Here is a 22,779-nt window from a genome sequence, read left to right on the forward strand (position 1 = left end):
CTCATTGGGCCTATGGACCTGGCTAAATACCTTCCAAGCTCTGAAAGCGGTGTCTGTGCTCAGGTCTGTGCTGGACTCGTTGCTGGTGTTTTGCTGGTGTTTTGAGTAGCCTGCCCTCCGCTGCGTTTCTCCCTGGCTTCCCCCTCTTTTGTGCGCCTTGACTCCTTCGTCCCCCACGCCGGTGCTCTCACGTCAGCTGGTGCCGGGACGCTGAAAGTGGGACAGGTGCCTCCTGTGGCTTCCCATGCTCCCTTTTCATTTTAAGCATGATGAAAAAAAGACATCCAATCCCGTTGCTTAAAGTTTCATGGCCAGCATTAGTCACTACTCCACCACCACGCACGCACGCGCACACGTCCGCCCGCCCGCCCGCACACACACACGCCCGCACGTACGCACACACACACGCCCACACGCACTCATGCACGCACACACACACGCCCGCACGCACACCACACAGCTGGAGAGGGCGGAAAAGTATCAAATCGCGAAAGGCCTTCTTATATTTAAGAAGGCCTTTCTTATAAGATCTATATCTTATAAGAAACAGACGTATAGATGCGACTGTGGTGTTTTCTGTGCATGAAAATCAGCAGTGTGATTCTTGTTGAAGGCCAGTTGTTGGCTTGCTGTAGCACACGCATCATTTAGCTACATGTCTGATGTCCAGATGGAGGCCATCTCCACCTGGGCAGTTCTGGATGATATTCCCAGCTGTCCCTCCAGGCAAACAGCTCATCAGCGCAAGTGTTTCTTGGACGCTTGCGGCCTCTTCTCGGTAACGTGGGAATGTGTGACTTTTCAGATGAAATTATGGAGGTGGCTGGTGCGATCGTGATCATGAGTGGGCTTTTGTTTAAAGCATGCCATTCATTTCTCGCCTGGCACTTTACTCTCTGAGTAAATTTTTTTGTCTCATTAAAAATGCGGGTGCGCATTCGCAGTCATTCACAAGTGGCGAGCTTGACATCGGACACCAACCGCGGTAAATAATCATAACCGCATAAAGGGGACTGTGGAGGAGACAACAGTGGACTGAAGTGGAAACTGATTTAGCTGTCTGTGTGCTACACGCACTCAATCAATCACCTGGCATGCGACTCTTGTCAAACTATGCCACCAAGCCACTGAAAATCCATCCAACAGAGAAGAAATTAGTTTCCATAAAACACTGAATGTATACTGCAAGGATCAGAGAGCATTCATCAGATCAGATTCTGGGAAATTTTGTGATTATCTAAAACAAAACAAAATCACTGATATGCTGTCTGAGGATAACTTGGCACACTCAAACAACTTTATCCCCCATCCCCAACAAAAAAGGGGAACATTTCTAGCCATATATACTTCCGTAATTTATTTTTAAAAATTAAACTCTTCATGAGATGTACGCCAACCTATAAAAATTGATAAGTCTACCATAAAAAATGACACGTCTTGTATCTTGTACAGTCTGAAAGTTCAGCCTGTCACTTTATCATGGTGTCACCATTGCTGAAGTCTCCAGGAGCAATTAAAAGCTTCCTTTCAACCCCGCTGCTGTTGACTTGTAAGCGTGTAACATTCTCTAAATATAGCAGCTCAGTCCGTTTGATTTCCCTCTCCTTTCAACTCTTTTTACATTTAGACTTTGCATTTGATTTGAAGGATGGAGTCACAAAAATATCCTCTACAAATCAGGAGGCCCGCATTTCCATACGTTTTCCAGCAAGCGTACGCTTTCTATTTTCGGGCTGAGACATTCTGGTGGAAGCCTAGAATGATTGACCTGCAGTGGAATAGGGATGGAAGTGAAGGACGTGGAGTGGCGCTGGAGTGTCATTAGTGCCAGTGTGTCAGCGTTGTGCTGCCGGTGTCAGTGTTTTCATGTGGCTACTGCTTGTGTATGTCTGGTATCTGTGTGTCCTTGTGTCCGTATTGCTGGTTTTAGTGTGTCTGTGGGTCTGCAAGGCCAGTGTCTGTGCTGCTGGGGTCAGTGTATGTGTGGTTGGTCTTGGTACACCTATGTAGCTGACATGTCCTTGTGTTGGTGGACCATAGCAAAGGTTCTGAATATCTCTGTCCTTGGGAGACAGAAGTTTCTCCTTGTTGTTACGTTTACTGATGAGCACACCTCTCGGATTGCTTCTTTTCGGACTGTCCCCAGTTCCTCTACCATTTGTTGTTTTAAAGTCTAAAGTTCAAAATGTAAAGTTCAAATGTATATGTAAGGTGAAGGTGATTATTGTGACTGAATATGATTAGATGAAGAATGTCCGTTAATGATGGAACAGGTAGGCTGGGAACACTTTATTGGTTTTACTTCATGGTGAACCATGGTTTATTGCTAAATTAAATGCCTTTGTTGGCTTCACAGCCCTCTTTCCCATAGTCCTGGCCTGGATACATTCTCCAGCCAACGATGAGTCATTTCTGACAGAATTTATGATTATGACTATTTATCTTTGACGGACTTCTGATGCACAGATATAATACAGTAGCCTACATGTAATTTAGGCAGTTGGAATCTTGCATCCGTATGGTTTAATGACTCAATGACAAAATGCTGGTTGGCAGAGTCTGAGGGTAAAAAGGGTTAATCGTTGGGGTCACTGCGGTTGAATACAACCGTATCCCTTAGAAGGAGACTTTTTATCAGGGTGGCACACTCCCGGCTAGCATTCCTGAATAGCCAAACAGGGATTCACCAATTAAGGTTAAAAACATCAAAACAAAACAAATACAAAGATAACTGAAATTTACAATTTAATGAAACTCCATTCCAGCCAGTTCCTGGCTCCTGCAGATATGGGTGCTTTCACGCCACTACAGATAGAGGAATAGGTCCTCTCCATCTGAAAGATTGCTGTTTTGTTGTGACACCTCTCAGGGTGAAAGCACCAGGAAGGTGTTAAATTTGATTTGTGAGTGGCGGCGCTTGCCGCGGGGAGTCATTTCGGTGCCATTTGGTGCTCTAAATGATGACTGTGTGTACTTGGTAAAGTGGGAGCAGAGAAGGAGGTGTCGGAATTCGACTCCTACTTTAAATATCGAGCTGATTTCCCTGCCAGCCAGGGGTTTCAGTCACCGGTGCTCAGCGCCGACTTGCCTCCCTCTGACGGAGCATTTGCCTGTCATCCTGGCTTCTAATTTGAGCCCTTTTTCATTTTAAACCCACTTGTCCTTGGCGTGAGCAGACCCCGGCAGACAATTTCCCCTTTCACAAAACAAAGAAGTTCACTGATGGCCAATGTTTTGTCTGGAATTTAAACCCAGTTTGTGAAATTGTACTGACTTGAATGGTAACTTCGGCTTTAGGTAGAAAGGCGAACATGACTTCATTGTCATCTGAGCACTGGGGTTTTTACACGACCTTTCCCATGAAATACAACTCCCACAAGAAGTATACGGTATCTGCAAAGTTTATTTCAGTTCCTTAATTTAAGGAGGCTAACAACCACCTTTTAAAGAGAACTAGAGTTTTTAAAACAAGCCTCCTTTTGTTATACACAGACAGAAGATGAAAAAGGTCAGGAAATTTTGCTACGGTTTACCTGGGGAATTTTAAGATGAAATATAAAAACTACAATTATAGGACCATCCGCGTACATATAGATCAACTTTACTGTGTGCGGATATCTCATGTACCAGTAGTCAGGGGATTCTCTCTTCTGGTACTTTCCATAGTAAGCACCTACTGTCTTCAAAAAAGTACTGTACTGAACATCATGGAAATTAATGACCTTTTTTGATTATAACTTTTGAATAAAAACTGCAATACAGGTATTGATGAACAAGCCATCTTTGTGCACTAAAATAAAGATCATGTATCATTCTGTCTCATCAAATCAGATCTGTCAGCCTGCCTTTGTCTGCTTTTTGCTCTAGCAACACAAATATAAAGCAAACATAATAGTAATAATAATAATAACAATAATAATAATAATAATAATAATAATCAAATGAGGCAATGTTTAATGACAAGGGTTGAACTTGATTTTAAAAAATGTTTGTTTTCATTTTAAATGTGTTAAAATGAAGCATGCAGTAACCGTGTGCCACATGACTCTGAAAATCGACAAAATTGAAAGAGAAAATAAATAGTATAAGGTACTGTACCATTGCTCGCCTACACCAGGGAAAGCTAAGTTCTTTTCTGAATCCTTGAGTGTTCGCAAGATACCGTAGGGCTTTAATTTATTTATTGTGCAATTTATGCTGTATGTTTCACACGCTTCTTTAGCAGAATTCTGCCACTAATAAATAGGGGTCAACAATCTCTGCCGTTTTCTTGCAACATCTGTTGTGGCTGTTAGCAGAATGGTGCTGAATGTTAACAATTTAGTTGGTTTGTTGGATATGTAGTTGAATTGAGGTAAATTTGCCAGATTGTCATGAGGAAAAAATAAGAAACTATAGCTGATAAATTGCAAACTAGCCATAGTTTTTGAGTCAGCCTTTCAAATAATGCACTGAGAATCCCTCACCAATGGCCTGCCAAGTTATGTTGGCCATTTCCTTTCTTTTCACCTTTCTCAATGCTAGCAGTCACTTAAATGGTAAATGGTAAATGGACTGCATTTATATAGCGCTTTTATCCAAAGCGCTTTACAATTGATGCCTCTCATTCGCCAGAGCAGTTAGGGGTTAGGTGTCTTGCTCAAGGACACTTCGACACGCCCAGGGCGGGGTTTGAACCGGCAACCCTCCGACTGCCAGACAATCGGTCTTACCTCCTGAGCTATGTCGCCCCTTAAAACAGGTACTTTTGTTGCTTGAATTAGTTATGCACATACTAAAGACAGAGCAGGATTGAGGGGAAGTCTGTAGAATGCGCAAAGAGATTCTCCAGCTCCACACTTTGTACATTTTGGAGGCTATATGGACATGTCATTGCATTAGAAGCCCCTCCTTTGGTTCGGAGAATGCACACCTGTTTGTCCTGCAGGTGAGCACCGTATTTGGCTGCACAAAGAGTGCATGATATTTTTTATACTTTACATGCCCTCCCTCCTTTCTTTCTTCCCACAGTGGTAATGAGATGTTTCATTATTTGCATTTCACAGCTTTTAATAGAGACGGAATTTAGGCTAAGCCCCCGGTTGTCATTGTGGAAGCCTCCACTGGAGAGCTGGGCTGGGGGGCTGGGGGCTGAGAGCCTGTGTGGAGCGCAGAAACGCTGCCCGAGTGATGGAACCTGGCAGGTAGTCGAATCAAACACGGCTTCGACACACGACCGGATCGCTCGGTGGAGCATCTGTACCAACCAGCAGGTGTTTTCTGCATTAACATTTTAATCACTGCTTGCACGCGACGGCCTGCCCGCCCTTGTACACCAGTCCTCTGCGGACACAAGAAGAGGAAGAAGAAGAATTAGGGAAGAAGGGGAGCCTATTAGGATGAAATCAGGTCACTGCTGCAGCCATCAAAGAGGTATCAAAGGTGTTTTGTTTTCGTTGACTGAATGACTGTGTAGCTTTTATACAGTTTTATTCATTTTGAGGTGGATATAACAATAGACAGTCTCAGGAGTATTGTGTTTGTATGATATTTTGAGGCTTTCACTAGTAACTCTTCGTTGAGTAATTGTAAGCAGAGCAGAGAGGAGTTTTGGAAGGCGTGTGAGAGGGCTGTGTGGTCGCTGTGCCCTTGGGTGCACAGCGGGGCTTCTGCCCCCACCCGGCAGGGCTCAGCAGAGACCCTGGAGCCTCCTTCACAGGGCAGGGCTTGGGCTGCACCTCCAGGAGGGCGTGGGAGGTCAAGTCGCCATAAGCCCCGTGATCCGCTCTTATCGGCAAGCGAGCGCCCGTCTTATTTCTGAGTTCCTGCCGGGATGAGGCGGCTCAAAAACCGTCCCCGCCAGAACGAATGGGGGAGAGCAGGAGAGGCGCTTTGGCATTCCCGTCCTGTATCTCTCTCAAATGAACGCTGTCACGTTTTCCTTTCTGGTCAGCCGCCACCTTGCGTCTCCCGAGGCTACCAGTGCCAGTGGATTCAGGATTAACCCTGGGATAATGGCCTCAATGCCCAGTTGAGTGGAAGGAAAGCTGTTTTAAAATTATTGGCTGCCTGGGAATTACATTGACGCAGCCTGTTCTTAAGGGGCCTCCCCGTCTGCCCGGCTCATCCGGGTCAAGACGCCATCATCCCTGCCGAGCGACACAAAAGAGAGAAAAATCCCCGCCTTCAACTTCGCCCTTCCGCTGATGAGCCTTCCTCCTCTCGGGCTATGAGCGGAAGCTGGGCTGTGTGGTCGGGGGAGGGAAGTCATGTTGGATTTGGGACTGCGCGGGTGACGCAGAGCTGAGGCTTTGGTGGCATGCTTTAGTGCGCCCCCGAGTGTCGAGCGGCCTGGCTGCCTTCCTCCCATTTGACGATTCTTTCGCTCGCCCAGTCCAGAAGTAATGGCTTTCTTTTCATGACGAGATCCGGTGAATAAATGAGGATGAGACAGTTGTCGAATCGCTATTAAAGCGAGTGCGGAGGTCCAGAGTTAAACTTACCCAAGACCTGTTCTTCCATCCGGTCTTTTCGTTCAGCGGATAGTGGGGAATCTCCTTTTTTCACTTTGTTGCAGGTGGTTCTGGTTAACTGGAAATTCAGGAACATAATGTCCATCATTTTTATCAGGAGTTTTGTGAGGTTTTGTGGCGATCAGGGATGGGCCTGCTTTGTAAATGCCATGCTTGAGTCAGTGTTGTGTTGATGCGGAGCATTGTGTGAGGCCCAGCAGGGATGCTGAGCAGCTTCAGAGCTCCAGAGACCCCATGGGGAGGCCGGGTCACAGGCTTCAGAAAGAGCTGAAATTAAAACACCCAATTAGACAAATGATCTGCTGGGTTCAGCAGGGTCATATGGCAACTCGGTCCATTAAGAGATTCTTTGTGTGTGTGTGTGTGTGTGTGTGTGTGTGTGTGTGTGTGTGTGGGTGTGGGTGTGGGTGTGGGTGTGGGCAGTTAAACTTTGGTTTTCTAGTCCTACTGATGCAGAAAATCTGATTAGTGTTCCTTCTTTATATTTCATTGCATCCCAGGCAAACTGTTTTTTCCCCCATTGTTTCAATTTGTTGCGTCATCTAACATTTCTGCAGACTGCCTGGGCTGTAAGTAGTCATGATATCACCTAGAACAGGAGCGGTTCCATACACACGAGGAACAGGGAGAGGTGTTAGGTGATTAGAACTTTTTCGTTTTTTTTCGTGTACATATTGCCATGTAGGATCTATTGGATTTATAATGGTCAGCCTTTGACCTTTATAGTCCGGCAGCAGCCGATGTTTATTAAGTAAAAGCAAGGCAGACCTCCTGTCTCATTAAATGTGCATTTGTACTGTGAACTGCAAGAAGTGGACCTGGGTCATTTCGCCCTCAGAGCCATTGATGTTGTGCTTTGCTTTTGCAGTGGCTTTGATGGTGGAAGTGTTGGTCAGCCAGTCTTATACGGTGCGCACACAAGCAGACGGCCTTTCATGGCAGAAATGGAACTGAACAATTGTGCCCTAAGACTGGACCGAATCTGTTGTCTTGTTTGAAAAGATTGTGGCTTTCTATTATTTCTGTCGCCAAGAGATAACTATTCCTTCTGCTTCTGAAGGTTAAAGTCGAACATTTCTTCTTTTTACAAATACTTGAACAACAAAGAAAACATGACTGGCAGCAGTCTTCAAGTCAAACATGTTTTCACCCCGAAACAGTGTCATATTGCAACGTGCCAGATTTAAAAACAACAATGAAATAATAAATAATTAAAATAATAATAATAATAATAATAATAAGGCTATGAATTAAGGTTAACCACAACAATTTTTAAATTCATTACTTGTCATACTAGTTCTTTTCCTCGTGTTGTCTTTCAGAAAAGGTGTGTCTGTCCAAGTAGACATGGGAGATGCTGTGGATTTATTTGATCTTACAAGCCATCAGGTTCAGAATAACTTTTATAAACATGACCTGAAGTGTACCGGCCCCGGAGCAAATGCTGCTGTCACTTCTGCAGACTCGAGCTGTCTCCCTCCATTATCCGCAATGGGACCTGACAGCGTGTGCGCTTTAAAAACAAATCAGAGCTCCGTTTGGTAACACTCCGCGTCCTAATGATTTAGTTTAACAGGGACGGCATCGGCGGTAATGCTCCGGCTAATGCAGTGTAGTCCGCTTGATAAGGCTGGGCTGTGCGGAACAAAGAGGCGTGATGTTTATTTCATTACTTTTGCGTGATGTCATTCCGTTTAAAGTTCTTCTTTCGGCACGCCACTGCCCCTATTCTTTTTCTCTGGTCGGATTCCAGCACGGCAAGGTTTTTAATCTGTCTTTCTGCAAGTTTACCTGTGAGCACTTGCTAGACAATGAGTAGCATTGTCCCTGGATAACATCCAATTCAGCTCATTGCATTTGATATAGAAAAGATTGCTGTATTTTGTTGTGTTATGTATTTAACTGCTGGGTTTATTTTGAGGAAAGCAAAACCCCCTCTGGAGATTGAGTGTTCTTTAAACCATTGGATTTTCTGTTAAATTGTTACATTTAATTATTATCCATCAGGTACTGGAGCGTTCAGTTGGAAACAGGGCTCCCAAATAAACAATTCATTTCAGGGAGAGAATAGAATGGCGGCTGACCAACAGGCAGACAAGTACGGTACCTCTCTAGGGAGAGATATAATATGCCAGGTTGTAGATACGCAAATTAATGATTTTTTTTCTAAGCCATGACCAGCAACAACCATTAAACAGGATAATTTTCTTCCTTTTTTTAAACCGCAGACAGCCGTCATTGTGTTATTTTGTCATGAACAAGTGTTGCTGAAAATAAGGGCCTCTTGATCTAAGGTCTAGACAGCGCCTGAAGCGGGGAGGGCGCTGCCTCCGAGCCTCACAGTTGAATAGGTCTGTTTGTGTCTTTCCAGAACCTCGTCAGGAGCAGAAACCCACCCAGATTGTCAAATGAATAACAGGAAGGAAGACATGGAGATCACGTCCCACTACCGGCAGCTCCTGCGGGAGCTGAACGAGCAGCGGCAGCACGGAATCCTGTGCGATGTCTGCGTCATCGTGGAGGGCAAGATCTTCAAGGCGCACAAGAACGTGCTGCTGGGCAGCAGCCGCTACTTCAAGACCCTCTACTGCCAGGTGAAGAAGGGCTCGGAGCAGCAGGCCACCATCACGCACCTGGACATCGTCACGGCGCAGGGCTTCAAGACCATCCTGGACTTCATGTACTCAGCCCACCTGGCCCTCACCAGCAAGAACGTGATCGAGGTGATGTCGGCCGCCAGCTACCTGCAGATGACCGACATCGTGCAGGCCTGCCACAACTTCATCAAGGCCGCCCTGGACATCAGCATCCGCTCCGAGCTGGCCGACGAGCTGGCGGACTTTGAGATGGGTGCGGCGGCCGTGGGCGGGGCCGGCGCGGGCGGGGCCGAGGCCCTGGCGTCCATGATGCTGGGCCGCAGCTCCTCGCCCTGGCTGGCACGCCGCACCAGCCCCGCCAACTCCTCGGGCGACTCGGCCATCGCCAGCTGCCACGAGGGCGGCAGCAACTACGGCAAGGAGGACCAGGAGCCCAAAAGCCACGAGAGCCAGGAGGACGTCTCCTCGCAGGCCCTCTGGCCCGGGGACTTCCGCTCCGTTCAGGTCAAAGAGGAGCAGGTCTCCCCCTCAAACTTTAAGGACGGGCCGGCCGGCGGCGGCCAGAGCGCTCTGGCGGAGCAGGGCGGCGGGGAGAGCTGGCAGCCCTCGGGCTCCGGGCGACGGAAGAACCGCAAAAACAAGGACACGGTGCGCCACATCACGCCGCAGGCCGAGGGCGACAGCCGGACGGGCTCGCCGTTGCCCTCCGTCCTCTCCGCGTCGGGCTGGAGCTACAACAACCAGGACATTCCAGGTAGGGCCTGCAGCCCGTCACTGCTCTGCTCACTGCCTGTTAGCCCATACGTAGCGCAGCTAATATCAAAACGAGAAGTATGAAGAGAAGGACAGGCCTTTGAGCCCATCTTATCTTGTCGCTTCATTGTTTTTTTGGATCAGATAAGCCTGCGTGTCACCCTGTGATGATTTCGTACAAAATACAGGTATTTGAACAGGCTTGAGAGAATTATGTTCACCTTGATTGAACATTGCGATTTAATTTTGTCCGCCATGGTTTTTTCTTTTGTATTTTGGGTGAGCTGTACAGGAGCCAGATCAGAGCACTGTTTACACAATGGATGTGTACACAGAATTAGCTTCTTGGCTGTCAGTAAAGTATAGCCTAACACACTGTTTTAAACTAGGGTTGTGCCATTCATTTAATAGCACCAAAGTAGAATCATGCCTCGTCTCTCCTTATTTGAAAATGGAGACATATTTTGGGAGATGTAATATAAACATTATTATTATTATTATTATTATTCTATCAAAATGAGATTTTCCCTGGCAAAAATAGTTTGTGCTTTAATGGGTTTACAGAAGATTTAATGGAGATATAAGATGATGAGGGTCAGTGACTCAGCCAGCAGTAAAGCTGAGAGGAGATCAGGTCTGTTAAAGAATCTGAGACAGGCAGAGTCCAGAGCAGGCCCAAGGGTGCCCTCTCAGGGTCCTTGGCACAATGGTTCAGTTGGGTAGGTTCTTCAGCCGGACATGGAAGGGTAATGACAGTTGTGTTTGATAAGAGCGGACTGCCAGAGGTGTAAGCGCACACTCGGACGGTACTGTGGGCTGCTGGTTGTATGCTAATCAGTCTGAGATGCAGCTCTGTGTGACAAGAAGGAAGGAAGTGCATCGAGTCTGCTGTAGAGAAGCAGGTGTAAGGACAGGGTCGTTGAACCGTATGCTTGTTTGTACCTGGAGCTTGATGTGGTGTATATTCCTCTAAAAATGTCTGATGCTTCAAAAACTGGACTGGAAAATTTATTTGAGAGTTGTGAAGTCATAAAAAAAAATACTAAAAATCCAAACCTGACTGCTGCTACAGCTGGCACTGGTAGGTAGATCATTAAATCTCAGGCAATGATAATCTCATGGGTATTAAAGGAGTTGGCTGCGAAATTGGCACATGCACTTTAAGAAAACAGGATAATTAAATTGACCTGGGTCATAGCATGGATTAAAGAAGCATTCTCACTCAGTGATGGAGGTGTGTCCCCGTGGGGTTTACAACACGTCCCCGGAACAGTGTGTAGAGCCAGCCAGGTTTTAAAAAATGATCATTTTACATGTTTTACCTGTATTGAAGAAACATGCCTACACGAACACAGACACAGATAGACTACACTCAGAAAATAGTCTACACTGAAGAAAACTGAAGACATTCTGTACATACACACCAAACAAGGACAAACACTAAAAAAGCAATACAGCATAAATAGAACTGGAAAAATTCCAAAATAAGATCAGGGCAATAGGCAACATAAAACCCAATAAAGGCTCAACAGCCAGAGAGAAGCAGCCTCTGTCCATTTCATGCTGCCAGTATTTCACTGTTTTCTTAACCAGGACATCCACTAAGGTTCCTAATGGTAAACATAGTGATGACCTACCCTCAAACACTAGCCACAGTATGGGTGTTTAATGGTTTCACAAAGCTAATGCTTTTGGAGCCATTTAGCAGATTGAAAGAGAGGGTACAGGAGATATCCTGTTATAGACTCAACGTTGATGACAACAAATGGTGGCATTTCCCTGATCCATTTTACAGTGGAGTTGGGTCCTGATTTCATGGCATGGGTTTGGCCTCATCAAGTCATTTTTTCTGCTCCTGCTAGCAGAGGTGTGTCTTTCTGTGGCTTTTTTGTTGGTTTTTTCCTGCTCGGACGGACGTGTGAAAGCAGCACCTTTTTTGGGTGGAACTGTGGTCAATGATCATCCACGGCAGGGGTGTCAGATCTTATCTGAAAAGGGCCGGTGTGGGGGCAGGTTTTGTTTTAGCCCAGCAGTATGACACCTCATTCAACTAAATAACTAGTCATGGTCCTCAATCAAGACCATACTGCTGGGCTAAAACAATAACCATCACCCACTCTAGCTCTTTTTGGATAAGATTGGAAACCCCTGTTCCTTGTTCAGGGAGACTTGAGTCACACACCACGTCTGAAAATGATATTAATTGCTTCACAAGTGTTCTAACACTGATTCAAGGACAGCGTTTTTGGATGTCTTAAAACAAGCTGTTGTATTTGATCTTGATTAAGGAAGAATTTGCACACACCACTGGGCAAATTTTGTAGTTGCATCCTATTGTATTCTGTGGTGTCTCTTTCACTGCTTCCGTTGTTGCCATGCAACCATTTACGCTTTCCATAATTGGCCAGCTTGCCTTGATTGCTGTGTGGTTACTTTGCTATTTCTACCCTATCAGGAGAGAAATTTATTCAGTAGCCTCACAGTCCTCATGGACCTAGCCCAAAATTGCATTAGCTGCCCAATTCTGGAACAGAAACAGTGTCGCAATTGCGGCTGTCATATAGTGGACCGCTGGTCTCAGATTAGCTTTGGTGTGGGAGACAGGTTAGCATTAATGTGTTTGGAGCTAAAGCCATTGTGATGAGGTTCTGGAAAGCTGCTTTGTAGCGGTCTCCTGTGCAGGTGATTCTTTGCTGTTGGAGACTCTTCCAAAAGGCCAGTCAGTGAATGTATGCTGTGTGGCTGTAGCTGAAGCTCAGGTCCTGGAGGCACGTGGATTCACGTTTTTCAGCTTTGTACATCACCAGCACTTGGGATGAAGGCTAATATGGCTCAATCAGAACTTATTATTAGTTCAGTGTGGTAGTTGCAATGAATGGCGAGCTGGTAGTAAAGTAGACATAACGGCATTACAGGGCCGAGGGCGAGTAGCCCTGCATTGGAAACATACTCACAATGTGAAAGGCTGCTAAACTTGCTACTGTTGGTACTTAGCATCGTTTTTGGAATGAATGCTTAATGGAGTAACAGGACGTGCTGTAACGTAGGGTCAAGCATTTTCTTGGTTGTTGAAAACTGGACCGGGGCTCCTGCACTTACCCAGCGACCTGCGCTACTCTTTACACCATGATTGTGCGTTCAGCGAGACATGTGCTGCTTATCAATGGCAGACAGTTCATTCATTCTTGCATCTGTGATTTTGGTGCATGTCTATCGGAAACCAGATTTTTAAAACTTGTTAGATCCTGCCTGTAACATTAAGTTTAGGTCTCATATTCCCAGCTTCCGTACTTTCAGCACAATGTTGCAACATTTTATTTTAAAACAGCTGTTAGCTGTGCAACTACAGGTCTGGGATAGTAGTATATATGACACAATTTTAACCCTTTGTGAGCTGGATATGCCCTGGAGGCTGCCTGCTGGGGTCTTATTGAAGCAAATATTTACAGTAACCCTAGGCTGTTATTTTTCTAAAGCATTGCAACATGTAGTTAATATTCTTATATTTAAGTATGGGTGTATGTATGAATTCAGGTCTGGATCTATAGGGGTAATATAATTAAACAATGAATGTATAATACATAAAACCACTGTGCATCTCTTGAAATAGCCGCAACAACTCCACATTTCCTTTTTTATTTTTCGCAAAAATATGCGGACAGGCAAATTTCAACATGAAAAATTATTTTTAATAACTTAATTTCACGAGTAAATCATTGAAAAATTGAGGTGTCTTTGAGGAATTTTCAAGCCCTTGTTGAAAATGTGTTGCTGTACAAGCGGCATCCAGCTCCATGCAACCGACGTGAACGTTGCCAGTCAGAACTACAGCTTTGCTTTAGGGTAGGTGTGTGTGTGTGTGTGTGTGTGTGTGTGTGTGTGCGCACGCGTGTGTGTGTACCCCATTGTTTGTATTTGTATGGTGGAGAATGTGCATCTGTGTGTCGATGTACTCTACCTGGAGTACCATTCAATCTCAAATTTGCAGTCATTAACCTCATTACATGCTGTTTTTTCATTTGAAAATATTCAAGGCTTTGTACACTGGTACGTAAATATGTGGATGATAAGTGTGCTTTGTACTGTGTGGACACATTGCGTTTCTGCATTGTGATTCTGTTAAACTAAAGCACCTTCCATGTGCGTTGAAAAGAAAATTATTTTTGTCACTTTCCCTGTTTCAGCTGCAACGTCATATTGAGCAATAGATACTGTGAGCTGCCGAAATAATAAAGCCCCGCTCAGTTTCAGTATACCGTACTCTCCTTCCCTTCAGGCCATTTCAGTGACATGTACAGAGTAGTCTTTGGTGAAATATTATGTGCTGTCACACCTCAAACAAAGAGTCAGTTACTTTGCCCAATTTCAATGTAAAGTAGCACAGGTTGTTTCTAAACATGGCTGTTTGACCGGTGTTTTGTCCAGACTACTTAAAACTGATCATTTCTTTTTGAAGAGTCTAAAACATTTGTTCATCTATGAGTAAGCTTGTCCTGGGTAAACATGTCCATGAGGCAAGAGATTCATGAGACAGAATTACCATTATGCAATATCTAATTATTTCACACCTCAAGCACTGTTGCCAGTATGATTTAAGGATTGATCTGCGAGTTTCTAAAAAAATATATTCATAATTTGATTAGCCTAAAAAAGCAGACTTCTTTCATCTTGGTGCCCTGTCACCTACTTGTCACTGTGATGAATTTTGGGGGAAACCCAGACTGTGACCTTTTGGGTTAGAAGGGGGATTTCATTAATGATCTCTAGATGGACAATGTGACGCAGCCATTTGGAAAGTAGAGCTATCTTCATCAAGATAATGAGAAAAAAAATCACCACTTGGGTTTTTCCATTTTGACCAAGCAGACATTATAAACGGTCTATGTGAAAAGTCATAAATTCTCACCTTTTTCAGTCTTTTCTGAGCATTTCATATTTTCTTATGCCTGGTTTCAGTCTTTCTGATGTGTCTGACCTCCAGCATCAGGTTTCTTTGTGGAAGTTTTAAAAGGCTCTGAGCCATTTACGCCAGACCAAGGGTGGAAATTGGCCGTCCTTGTGAAGAATTCATTCTCTAAATTCCACCCTGGCCGAACTGTGTTCCGTCCAATGTCATCTGTGAATCAGATATTCACATAGAATGTCTGTGAAAGGGGTTTAATTATCTGTCTGGTACATTACTGTTTGCTGAATGGGAACAGCCCCAGTACGTCTGTGCTCCTCAATTTAATTAGCTTTTTATTTGGGTCTGAATTGGAATCAGGGTATAAATGTAGCCTTACTCTAAACCCAGTATGTCCGAGGCAGCCCCCAATTGTTTTTAATTTTGTGCCAACGGTTCACTATTACAAGTGACACACAGAAAGCCAAAAATGACTGCAAATTGTTTTTGCTGTGATTAGCAGTTGAATATGAAAAACTGATGTGACCATCCCTCTCGTTAATTGTTTTGTTGTTGTTGCCTTCATATTTTTCTGAGTCATCACAAATTTGGCATGCATACATACAGTCCTCAAGTCTTAGTGTACATTATTCTGTGATGTGGGTATACAGGCTAATTGCATAACAGAATGCAGCAGATCAAACAGTGAGAGGTTTTCTGTTGGCATGTGTTTGGTGTGCAGCATGCTGTCACCTCAAGTTTACCTCAGCCCAGAGATGCTCAGGCGTTGTGCGTATGTGCGTGGGTGTGTGCGTGGGTGTGTGGTGTGCATGTGTGTGTCTGTGTGTGGGTGTGTTGTTGGGGTGAGGGTGGGTTAGGGTTGGGGTTCAGAGTATAACCTGGGCAGCAGCGTCATCTCTAAAACTGCAGCAATTTTCCTGCTCAACTTTTCTTCCTTCCCTTTTCTCTTCTCCCAAAATGAAGTCTCCACAGTCTAAAGGTGAATGCTTGAAATAATGAATATGAGCCCCCTTTCAACCCCTTCCTTTTAATATTCTAGTTAAGAACCTCCCTATAGTATTTGCACTTCATTAAACTTGAAATAGGTTTAATATTTAAAACACCAAGAACATATTTCAACCCCATCACCCCACTCACCTCTCTCTCTCTCTTTTCCTCCTTTTTTCCCAGTTTAATAATCTACTTTCGTATTTCCTCCTAATATACTCCTACTCCATTAAAACCAAAATAGATTTAATATTTCAAAAGCAAGGCTTAATTTTTAACCCCTTTTTCATGGCTGACTGCTCCCCAAGATCTGAGTTCTTCCTCTGTCTCTCTCTTGAGGGTACCGACGATGATCTCCCTCAATGTCTTTCTCTCTGTCTTTTTTTTTTCTTTCCCTCCATCTGCTACACTTTATTTTCCATTAGGCGGGCAGGGGGGTGTTTAGAGTTGTTATCCCACCATAATGACCTTTCTAGCCCTTCTTACCCCCTTGTCCCCCTCCAGTTTTTGTGTTGCCCCTGAAAGGGTCAGAATGGGTGTTTGTTCTGCGGATAGTCGTCGTTTTGGGCAGCTCCTATTTTCTGTCTCTCCTGTGCTCCCTGTCTCTTTGCCCAGCAACTCTCCAGTGTCCTGTTATCACCACGACTCCCATGGATTTCACTGCTGCCACCATTATTTTTCACATTATTTCATCCTGACATTTGAGCAGCGGCTACAAACCCCTCATCCCTCTCCTTTGAATCTTCCCTTTCTCCACTTCTGCGTGTGGATAAAATGGCATGTGCTATGCACTGTTTTATCTCACTGATGTATAAACCCCCCCCCACTCCACCCCATTTCAGTTCCAAATAACTGACACCTGGTTTATTTTTAGCCCCCCTTGCTTTCAACAAACGTTAGACAGGAAAAACCCCCTCTTCACTGCTGGTGATGTCATTTTCCAAAAAGGCAAAAGAAACACCCCCTTGAACAAAATGCTAGTGGAACATAGTGGAGGTTTGGGGGTAAAGATCACCCACCCCCTCCCCACTCTCCAGTGCTTGTATCTGCCCAGTGCAGGCCTCTCCCAGTCCTTATTGATTTCTTATTTTTGAAATTCTACCCAGGAGGTGCTGTAACAGGATGTCCTGTTGGCACAGGGGTAACAGCAGTTGAACATTTACCCGTGATAATGGAAAAAAGCACATGAATAAGGAACAGGTCGCCTCACAATCTAGTTGGCAGGAAAGCCCCATTACGTGCAAAAACAATGGGGTGTTCAAAAATATCAGGGTCCCACCCCAATTCAGTTTATCCTCAATTTTGTTTTATTTCTATTTTTTACCGTGTGTGAAAATAATTTATGTTCACATTACACTGAACCCCTTTAAGAGATTTGCCAGGCTGAACACTTGCAATTGTTTTTGTCTTTGAATGCATTATTTTTCCCTCTAGTGTTACAGATCCAGATGTTTTGTTAGTTAAATTTAACCAGGGCTATAATCAAACAAGATTGGTTAATCTGCATCTACAGTTTAAATCAAATCCTCTTTAATCGTGACCAAAATTGAATTGTGGGTATTTTACCCAGTCAGTAAAATCAGTGTTGAATTTTGAAGCATGTCAGGGATCCAGTCTCATTTTCACAAGTTGTATGGAATAAATCTCTGAGTGATTCAGCATTGGTAATTGGGTAAGACCATCAGAGCCATAGCCTAGGCCATTGTGCCTTTCACGTCTCCTAATCACCGTGAAATTGATCAGAATCATAGACGTCTCCTATACAGAGCAGATATTAAATGAGAAGCAAAAGGGTATGGAGGGATTATGAGTGCTTTGTAACATGATTTAATTTGGGTTTTCATTGTTCATTTCACTGTTTCTATGGGCTCTTGAGCAAACCCCACCCCCCAGAGCAGTGGGCTGTTTACTGAAAACAGCGTTCAGCGTGGTGAGCATTTAAAAATGTAAAAATGTCACGGGTCTCCTTATCTACTGAAAGGACGTTTTTAAAGATTGTTCTTTATTTTTGTGTAGTATTTTTTGAATCTGTAGTCCTCGTATAGTATCCACATGTTTTCTCTTTTGCCTTTTCTTTGAGGGGGGCAGGGTTGGGGGGGAAGGGGGGGTGCAGCCGCTCCAGTGTAAGTATGGAGGGAGAGCCAGAAGGAAGAGGCAGTGTGTTTGGATAAACGGCTGCCCTTACAGGATGTGGAGGTCTATAGCCCTTTGGGTGTGTCGGGTTTGCCGAGTTAGAGAATTGTACTGTGGGAGGGTTCCAGCTCTAGGGCAAATCTCTCTTGCTTTGACACATTCGCCCACCCGCATAACCCCCCCTCCCCAACACCACCACCACCGTCACCCCCCCCCCACCACCCCATAACAACACCTCCTCCCTCAATCTGAAGGGAAAAAAAGGCTGGTTAAAGACACAGACAACTTTGCCAAGGGAACAGCGGGGGGGGAAAGCAGTGAAGTGCTGGAATGGAAGAGAAGGAGGGCGGTGCGCTATGGGTGAGGACTGAGGGGTGTCCTAAAAGCCACACTATGTCCTTTTATTTCATTTGTCCCCTCGCCTGCCGTCAATTCTTCATGTCAGTTTTTGTTTCACTCATCTGGTAGACTGGAGGGAAGGGGCTGTCCTTCTCATGTGACATGCATAGGGCCATGTTGGCTGAACAGGTAGAAGTGAAGGAACCCCCATGAGGTCTGTGTGTGTTCCTGTGTGCGTGTGTGTGCGTATGTGTGTATGCGCATTTGTGTGTGTGCGTATGTGCGCATGTGTGTACTCACATGGGTGTGTGTGTGCGTGTTAATTTGAGACAGAAAGAGAGTGAGAGAGAGTGAAGCCAGCATGAATCTGAGATAATTGTTGGACAAACTCCACTGGTCCTGAGTTCTCAATATTGTCACATTCACTTGTGGGCCTGCTCAGATCCAGACCGGAGCCTTTTGTGAGCCACTAGTGACTTATGTGTCATTCTCAGCGAGAGTGTTGGAAAGAGGTGTCTCAAGGCAGGATTTAGAATCCTATCCTTAATTCAACCCACTTGTCATCAGCTCCTCTGCTCGTAGTAATTTGGTTGCGCTGTGCAGATCTCTTAGGCCTTACCCCCTACCCACTCCCTTAAACATTTAAGCAAAAATGAAAGAGATGGACAATGTGCTTTTCATTGAGAGGAAAATGTTATGTTTTATCATATACCCAACACACATACGTGTTTTTTTGGCTTGGTTAAAAAAAAAATTTAAAAAAAGAAAAGAAAAAAAACGTGTCCTGCTTTTCTGAGAAAATGACAGGAAATTCACAAGCCTTTTCCCCCTCGAAGGTATTGTGTATAAGAAAAGAAGAAAACTCCCACCCACTTGTGCAGCGGCCTGGCCCTTCTGCGCGGCTGGGCTCATCCCCAGATTTCGCCTGGCCCTCCGTTCCCCCGGCCGCCGAGCGGCTCGGAACAATCGGGCCCTCGGCGAAGACGTGCTGGTGGGCGAGCGGCCAAGCGCCTGGAGACGGGCGCGCGATGCTCCGTGCCCTCTCGCCCACTCCGGGGCAGCCCGAGGCGGGGCCTTTCGCAGGCCTCAGCGCCAGGAAGGGGAGCGCGCTCGTGCGCTACCTGAGCAACGCGCCGCTCGGCTTTCGTCAGGGGCGCTAGGTTCCAGAAACGCTGCGGACGCTGTGGGTGGAAGGGGGGCAGAAACCGGGGGCGCTCGCTGGCGAAGGTTGCTGAGCTTTGTTTTGTTTTTTTAATGGTTTTTTTTCCATTCTGTTTTTTTTTTCCATTCTGTTGTTTTTTGGGCTACCCGGTTGTACTGGTTAGGCCTTCGCCTACACAGAATTCCCAGACCTCAGAAGGGTCCACCTCAAGGTTTGTCCCACAAGCCTCTCCTGGGTGTCATTTTTGTTTTGCTTAGCGCTGGTGTTTCTCCCTCCCGCTGGCGCTGTCGGAGGAGGGAAATGATAGGCCGAGCCACCCAGCCCCTGCTCTCGGCCCTGATAAGTGGAGCCAGTGTCTGTGGGGGTGACAGATTCCTGTCTGGCCTGCATCGCGTACGCCACCCCCAGAATTCATTCAGGGAGATTCAAATCCGCCCGTTCCACATTCCTCTTTCCAACTGAGGAAGCAGCCGAGCCTCCTTCCTCCACTCCCAAATTATACTTTTGTTCGGTTATTGTGTGTTTATCACCAGCTCCTCGCGCTCCCCTCCCCCTCCCTTTCCTACTCCCCCTCTCTCCCTCTTTCTTTTCTCTATCCCTCTGTCTCTCCGACTCTCTCCTCCTCTCTTCTCTCCCTCTTGCTCTCTCTTTCTCTCTCTCTGTCTATCTTTCCCCTCTATCTCTGTCTCCCCCTCTCATTTACCCGGGTCTAATGAGAGGCAGCAGAAGAGATGAGCCCTTGGCATTCTTCTGAGGGAGGTCGGTCCAACTTGAGTTGGTTCCTTCTAGCTCATTCCGCACAGAGCCTTTAACAGGGACGGGCTAAATGCTGCACTGGGCCTACACAGCAGCCTGAGCATGCGCTTTCTCCTGCATTCGGGTAAATGGAAGTGACACTTTTGTAACCTTAAATAAGAGGCTGTAACTGTGACACGAGCTGTCCAGTGACTCTGGGGGAGGGGACCTCTTTAATTTGCGATGGTTCGGCTGATTTGGTCGTACGCAATTAATTTCAATTACCCAGCTCCTCTGGCAAGAGAAAAAAGAACCCTGGGGTAGATTCCGCTTTCCGCCACCCTTTCCCTCCTCTGATTTCCCGCCACCCTTTCCCTCGCCTATTTATACTTTTCAGAATCGCTTAGGCACACATATTACCACCTCGGTCCTTTAAATTCAATTGCACGATGGTTAAGTTAAAAAAAGAGTCTATTTTAACAGCTCAAGCTGATGCCATTACTTCCATATCTTACAGTACGTTGGCTTGATCTGGACTTTTAAAATTGCCACTGTACTGACATCAGATTCAGACAAGTAATTGTCATTGTCAATTGTCATTCATTGGAGTCCTTAGATTATCAGTGTGTGGTCAAGGAATGGCCACTCAGAGGGGCTTGCCTGTGCGTGTGCGTACGTGTGCATGTGCGTGGGGTCGTTTGAGGACTGGGAACACTCAGAAAAGGACGCGTCAACTGTGCTGTATTGTTTGAGATAGATCCTTCCAGACCGTCTCATTCTTTATTTCTCCATGTTAAATGTGTTCGAGAAGGAAGTTGCCAAGGATACAGGGACATGGGCGTTCTGATGCAATTCTTCTGCGATGTGACAATGGACATGTGGAAGGGAAAAAAAATCGCCCACATCTCCACCACGCAGTCCTGTAGGAGTTTTCCAGCAGACACAGTGAAGCCCTAATCATCACAGGAAGGCGTTATGGGTGGCTTGCTTGGCGAACGTTTCGGAGCGGGGAGATGGGAGGGAGCACCTAAGATCGATTGTGATTAGTTTAGTATTTTTACAAACGAGTCAACATGATGACTAAAAATGGACAGTGTGTTGCATGCTCTTTAAACCCTGATTTCTGGGCTCCACCCTGGATTTAAAGCAGTTCCACCCTCCCCTGAGCCTGCTTTTAGCACAAAGCTCTGCGTGTTTGCTTCTCTTCCCCACCCTGCATTCCATTTTCCCCAGGCACTCACTCCGCTCTCCTCCCCCTCTCCCCCCCCACCCTCCCCTCCACACTGTTCGCAGTCCTGCTCTGCTAAGCTGCATTAACTCCCCAGATTACCTTGAGCCCTGCAATCCTCCAACCCCCCCACCTCTCTCTCTGTCTCTCTCTTTCTCTCTCTCTCTCTCTCTTCCCCCCTCTCTGTCCTCTCTCTCCTCTCTCTTAGCTCTTCTCCTCCCTCCTTCCAGCCTTCAGGGTCTGTTTGATTTATTCGTGCCCTCCCTCTCCTGCCTATCTCTCTCCGTGGAGGTTGTGGCCCGGTTAGTCCCTAAAAACAACAGAGAGGGAGAGAGAGAGAATGAGGGAGAGGGAAGAGAGAGAGGAATAACAACCTCTCTTTTACTTTCCATCCTCCCTCCTTTTTTTAACCCAGCATTTTTTTCATTCTCCTCTCCCACACTGCTTTTAAATTGCCTCTGAATTCTTGAGCTTTTTTAGTGCTTCACTCCCCCTTTTCTTGAAAATTACTTTTTACCCTTTCAAACTTTGGTGTGCTGAGGAAGCAAGTTCGACCTTCCCTCCCTCCCGCTCAGGTCACGCATGCTCACACACTCAAATACACACGCACTCACGCACTCATACACACGCTCACACACTCACACACACACACACTCACTCACTCACTCATACACATGCTCACATACTCACATACACACATACTGTACACACATGATCACATGCTCACATACACACATACTGTACGCACATGCTCACATGCTCACATACACACATACTGTACACACATGCTCGCACACTCACATACACACATACTGTACACACAAGCTCGCACACTCACATACACACATACTGTACACACATGCTCACATGCTCACATACACACATACTGTACACACATGCTCGCACACTCACATACACACTCACTCACACACTCATAGACATGCTCACATACACACACAGTCACACACTCATACACACGCTCACACACTCACATACACACACGCTCACTCACATAAATACATGCTCGCACATACATACTCGCTCGCACACTCACATACACTCACACACTCACATACACGCTTACTCGAATATGCGTACGCACACTCTTCTCGAATCTTTTTTGTTGTATTCAAAAGTGACAGACAGGTGCTAAGATTACCCTAAAATGCCAGGAGTATTCACCAGTGTTCCACAGTTATGCTGCATCTCCAGTATCAAATTCTTGCCCCCCTCCTCCCCCAACACACAAACACACACGATTGAACACATTTTTGTTTACTGTACGCACCGTATTCGCGAGCTGCTCCATTCCCACAGACTGTTTCTCTCATGTGCCCTACATTTCAGTGACTGTGTTGTCCTGTCGTGTTTGTCGTGGAATTAGCATTTTTTGCCTTTGATGAAGCTCACAGTTTGTTCAGATTATTTTG

General features: G+C 45.6%; 1 protein-coding gene across 2 annotated transcripts in view; it reads left to right on the top strand.

Annotated features, from left to right (window-relative positions):
- Positions 1 to 22,779, top strand: part of zbtb46 (zinc finger and BTB domain containing 46) — a 49,984-nt gene that overhangs the window by 7,217 nt on the left and 19,988 nt on the right. For both annotated transcript variants that reach the window (XM_035381519.1, XM_035381520.1), the window contains exon 2: positions 8,884 to 9,863. In XM_035381519.1, coding sequence (XP_035237410.1) covers positions 8,921 to 9,863 — 943 coding nt within the window. In that variant the 5' untranslated portion in view covers positions 8,884 to 8,920. The remainder of the gene's footprint in view (positions 1 to 8,883; positions 9,864 to 22,779) is intronic.

This window comes from Anguilla anguilla, chromosome 11 (genome assembly GCF_013347855.1).
Source record: "Anguilla anguilla isolate fAngAng1 chromosome 11, fAngAng1.pri, whole genome shotgun sequence".
Taxonomy (NCBI): Eukaryota; Metazoa; Chordata; class Actinopteri; order Anguilliformes; family Anguillidae; genus Anguilla; species Anguilla anguilla.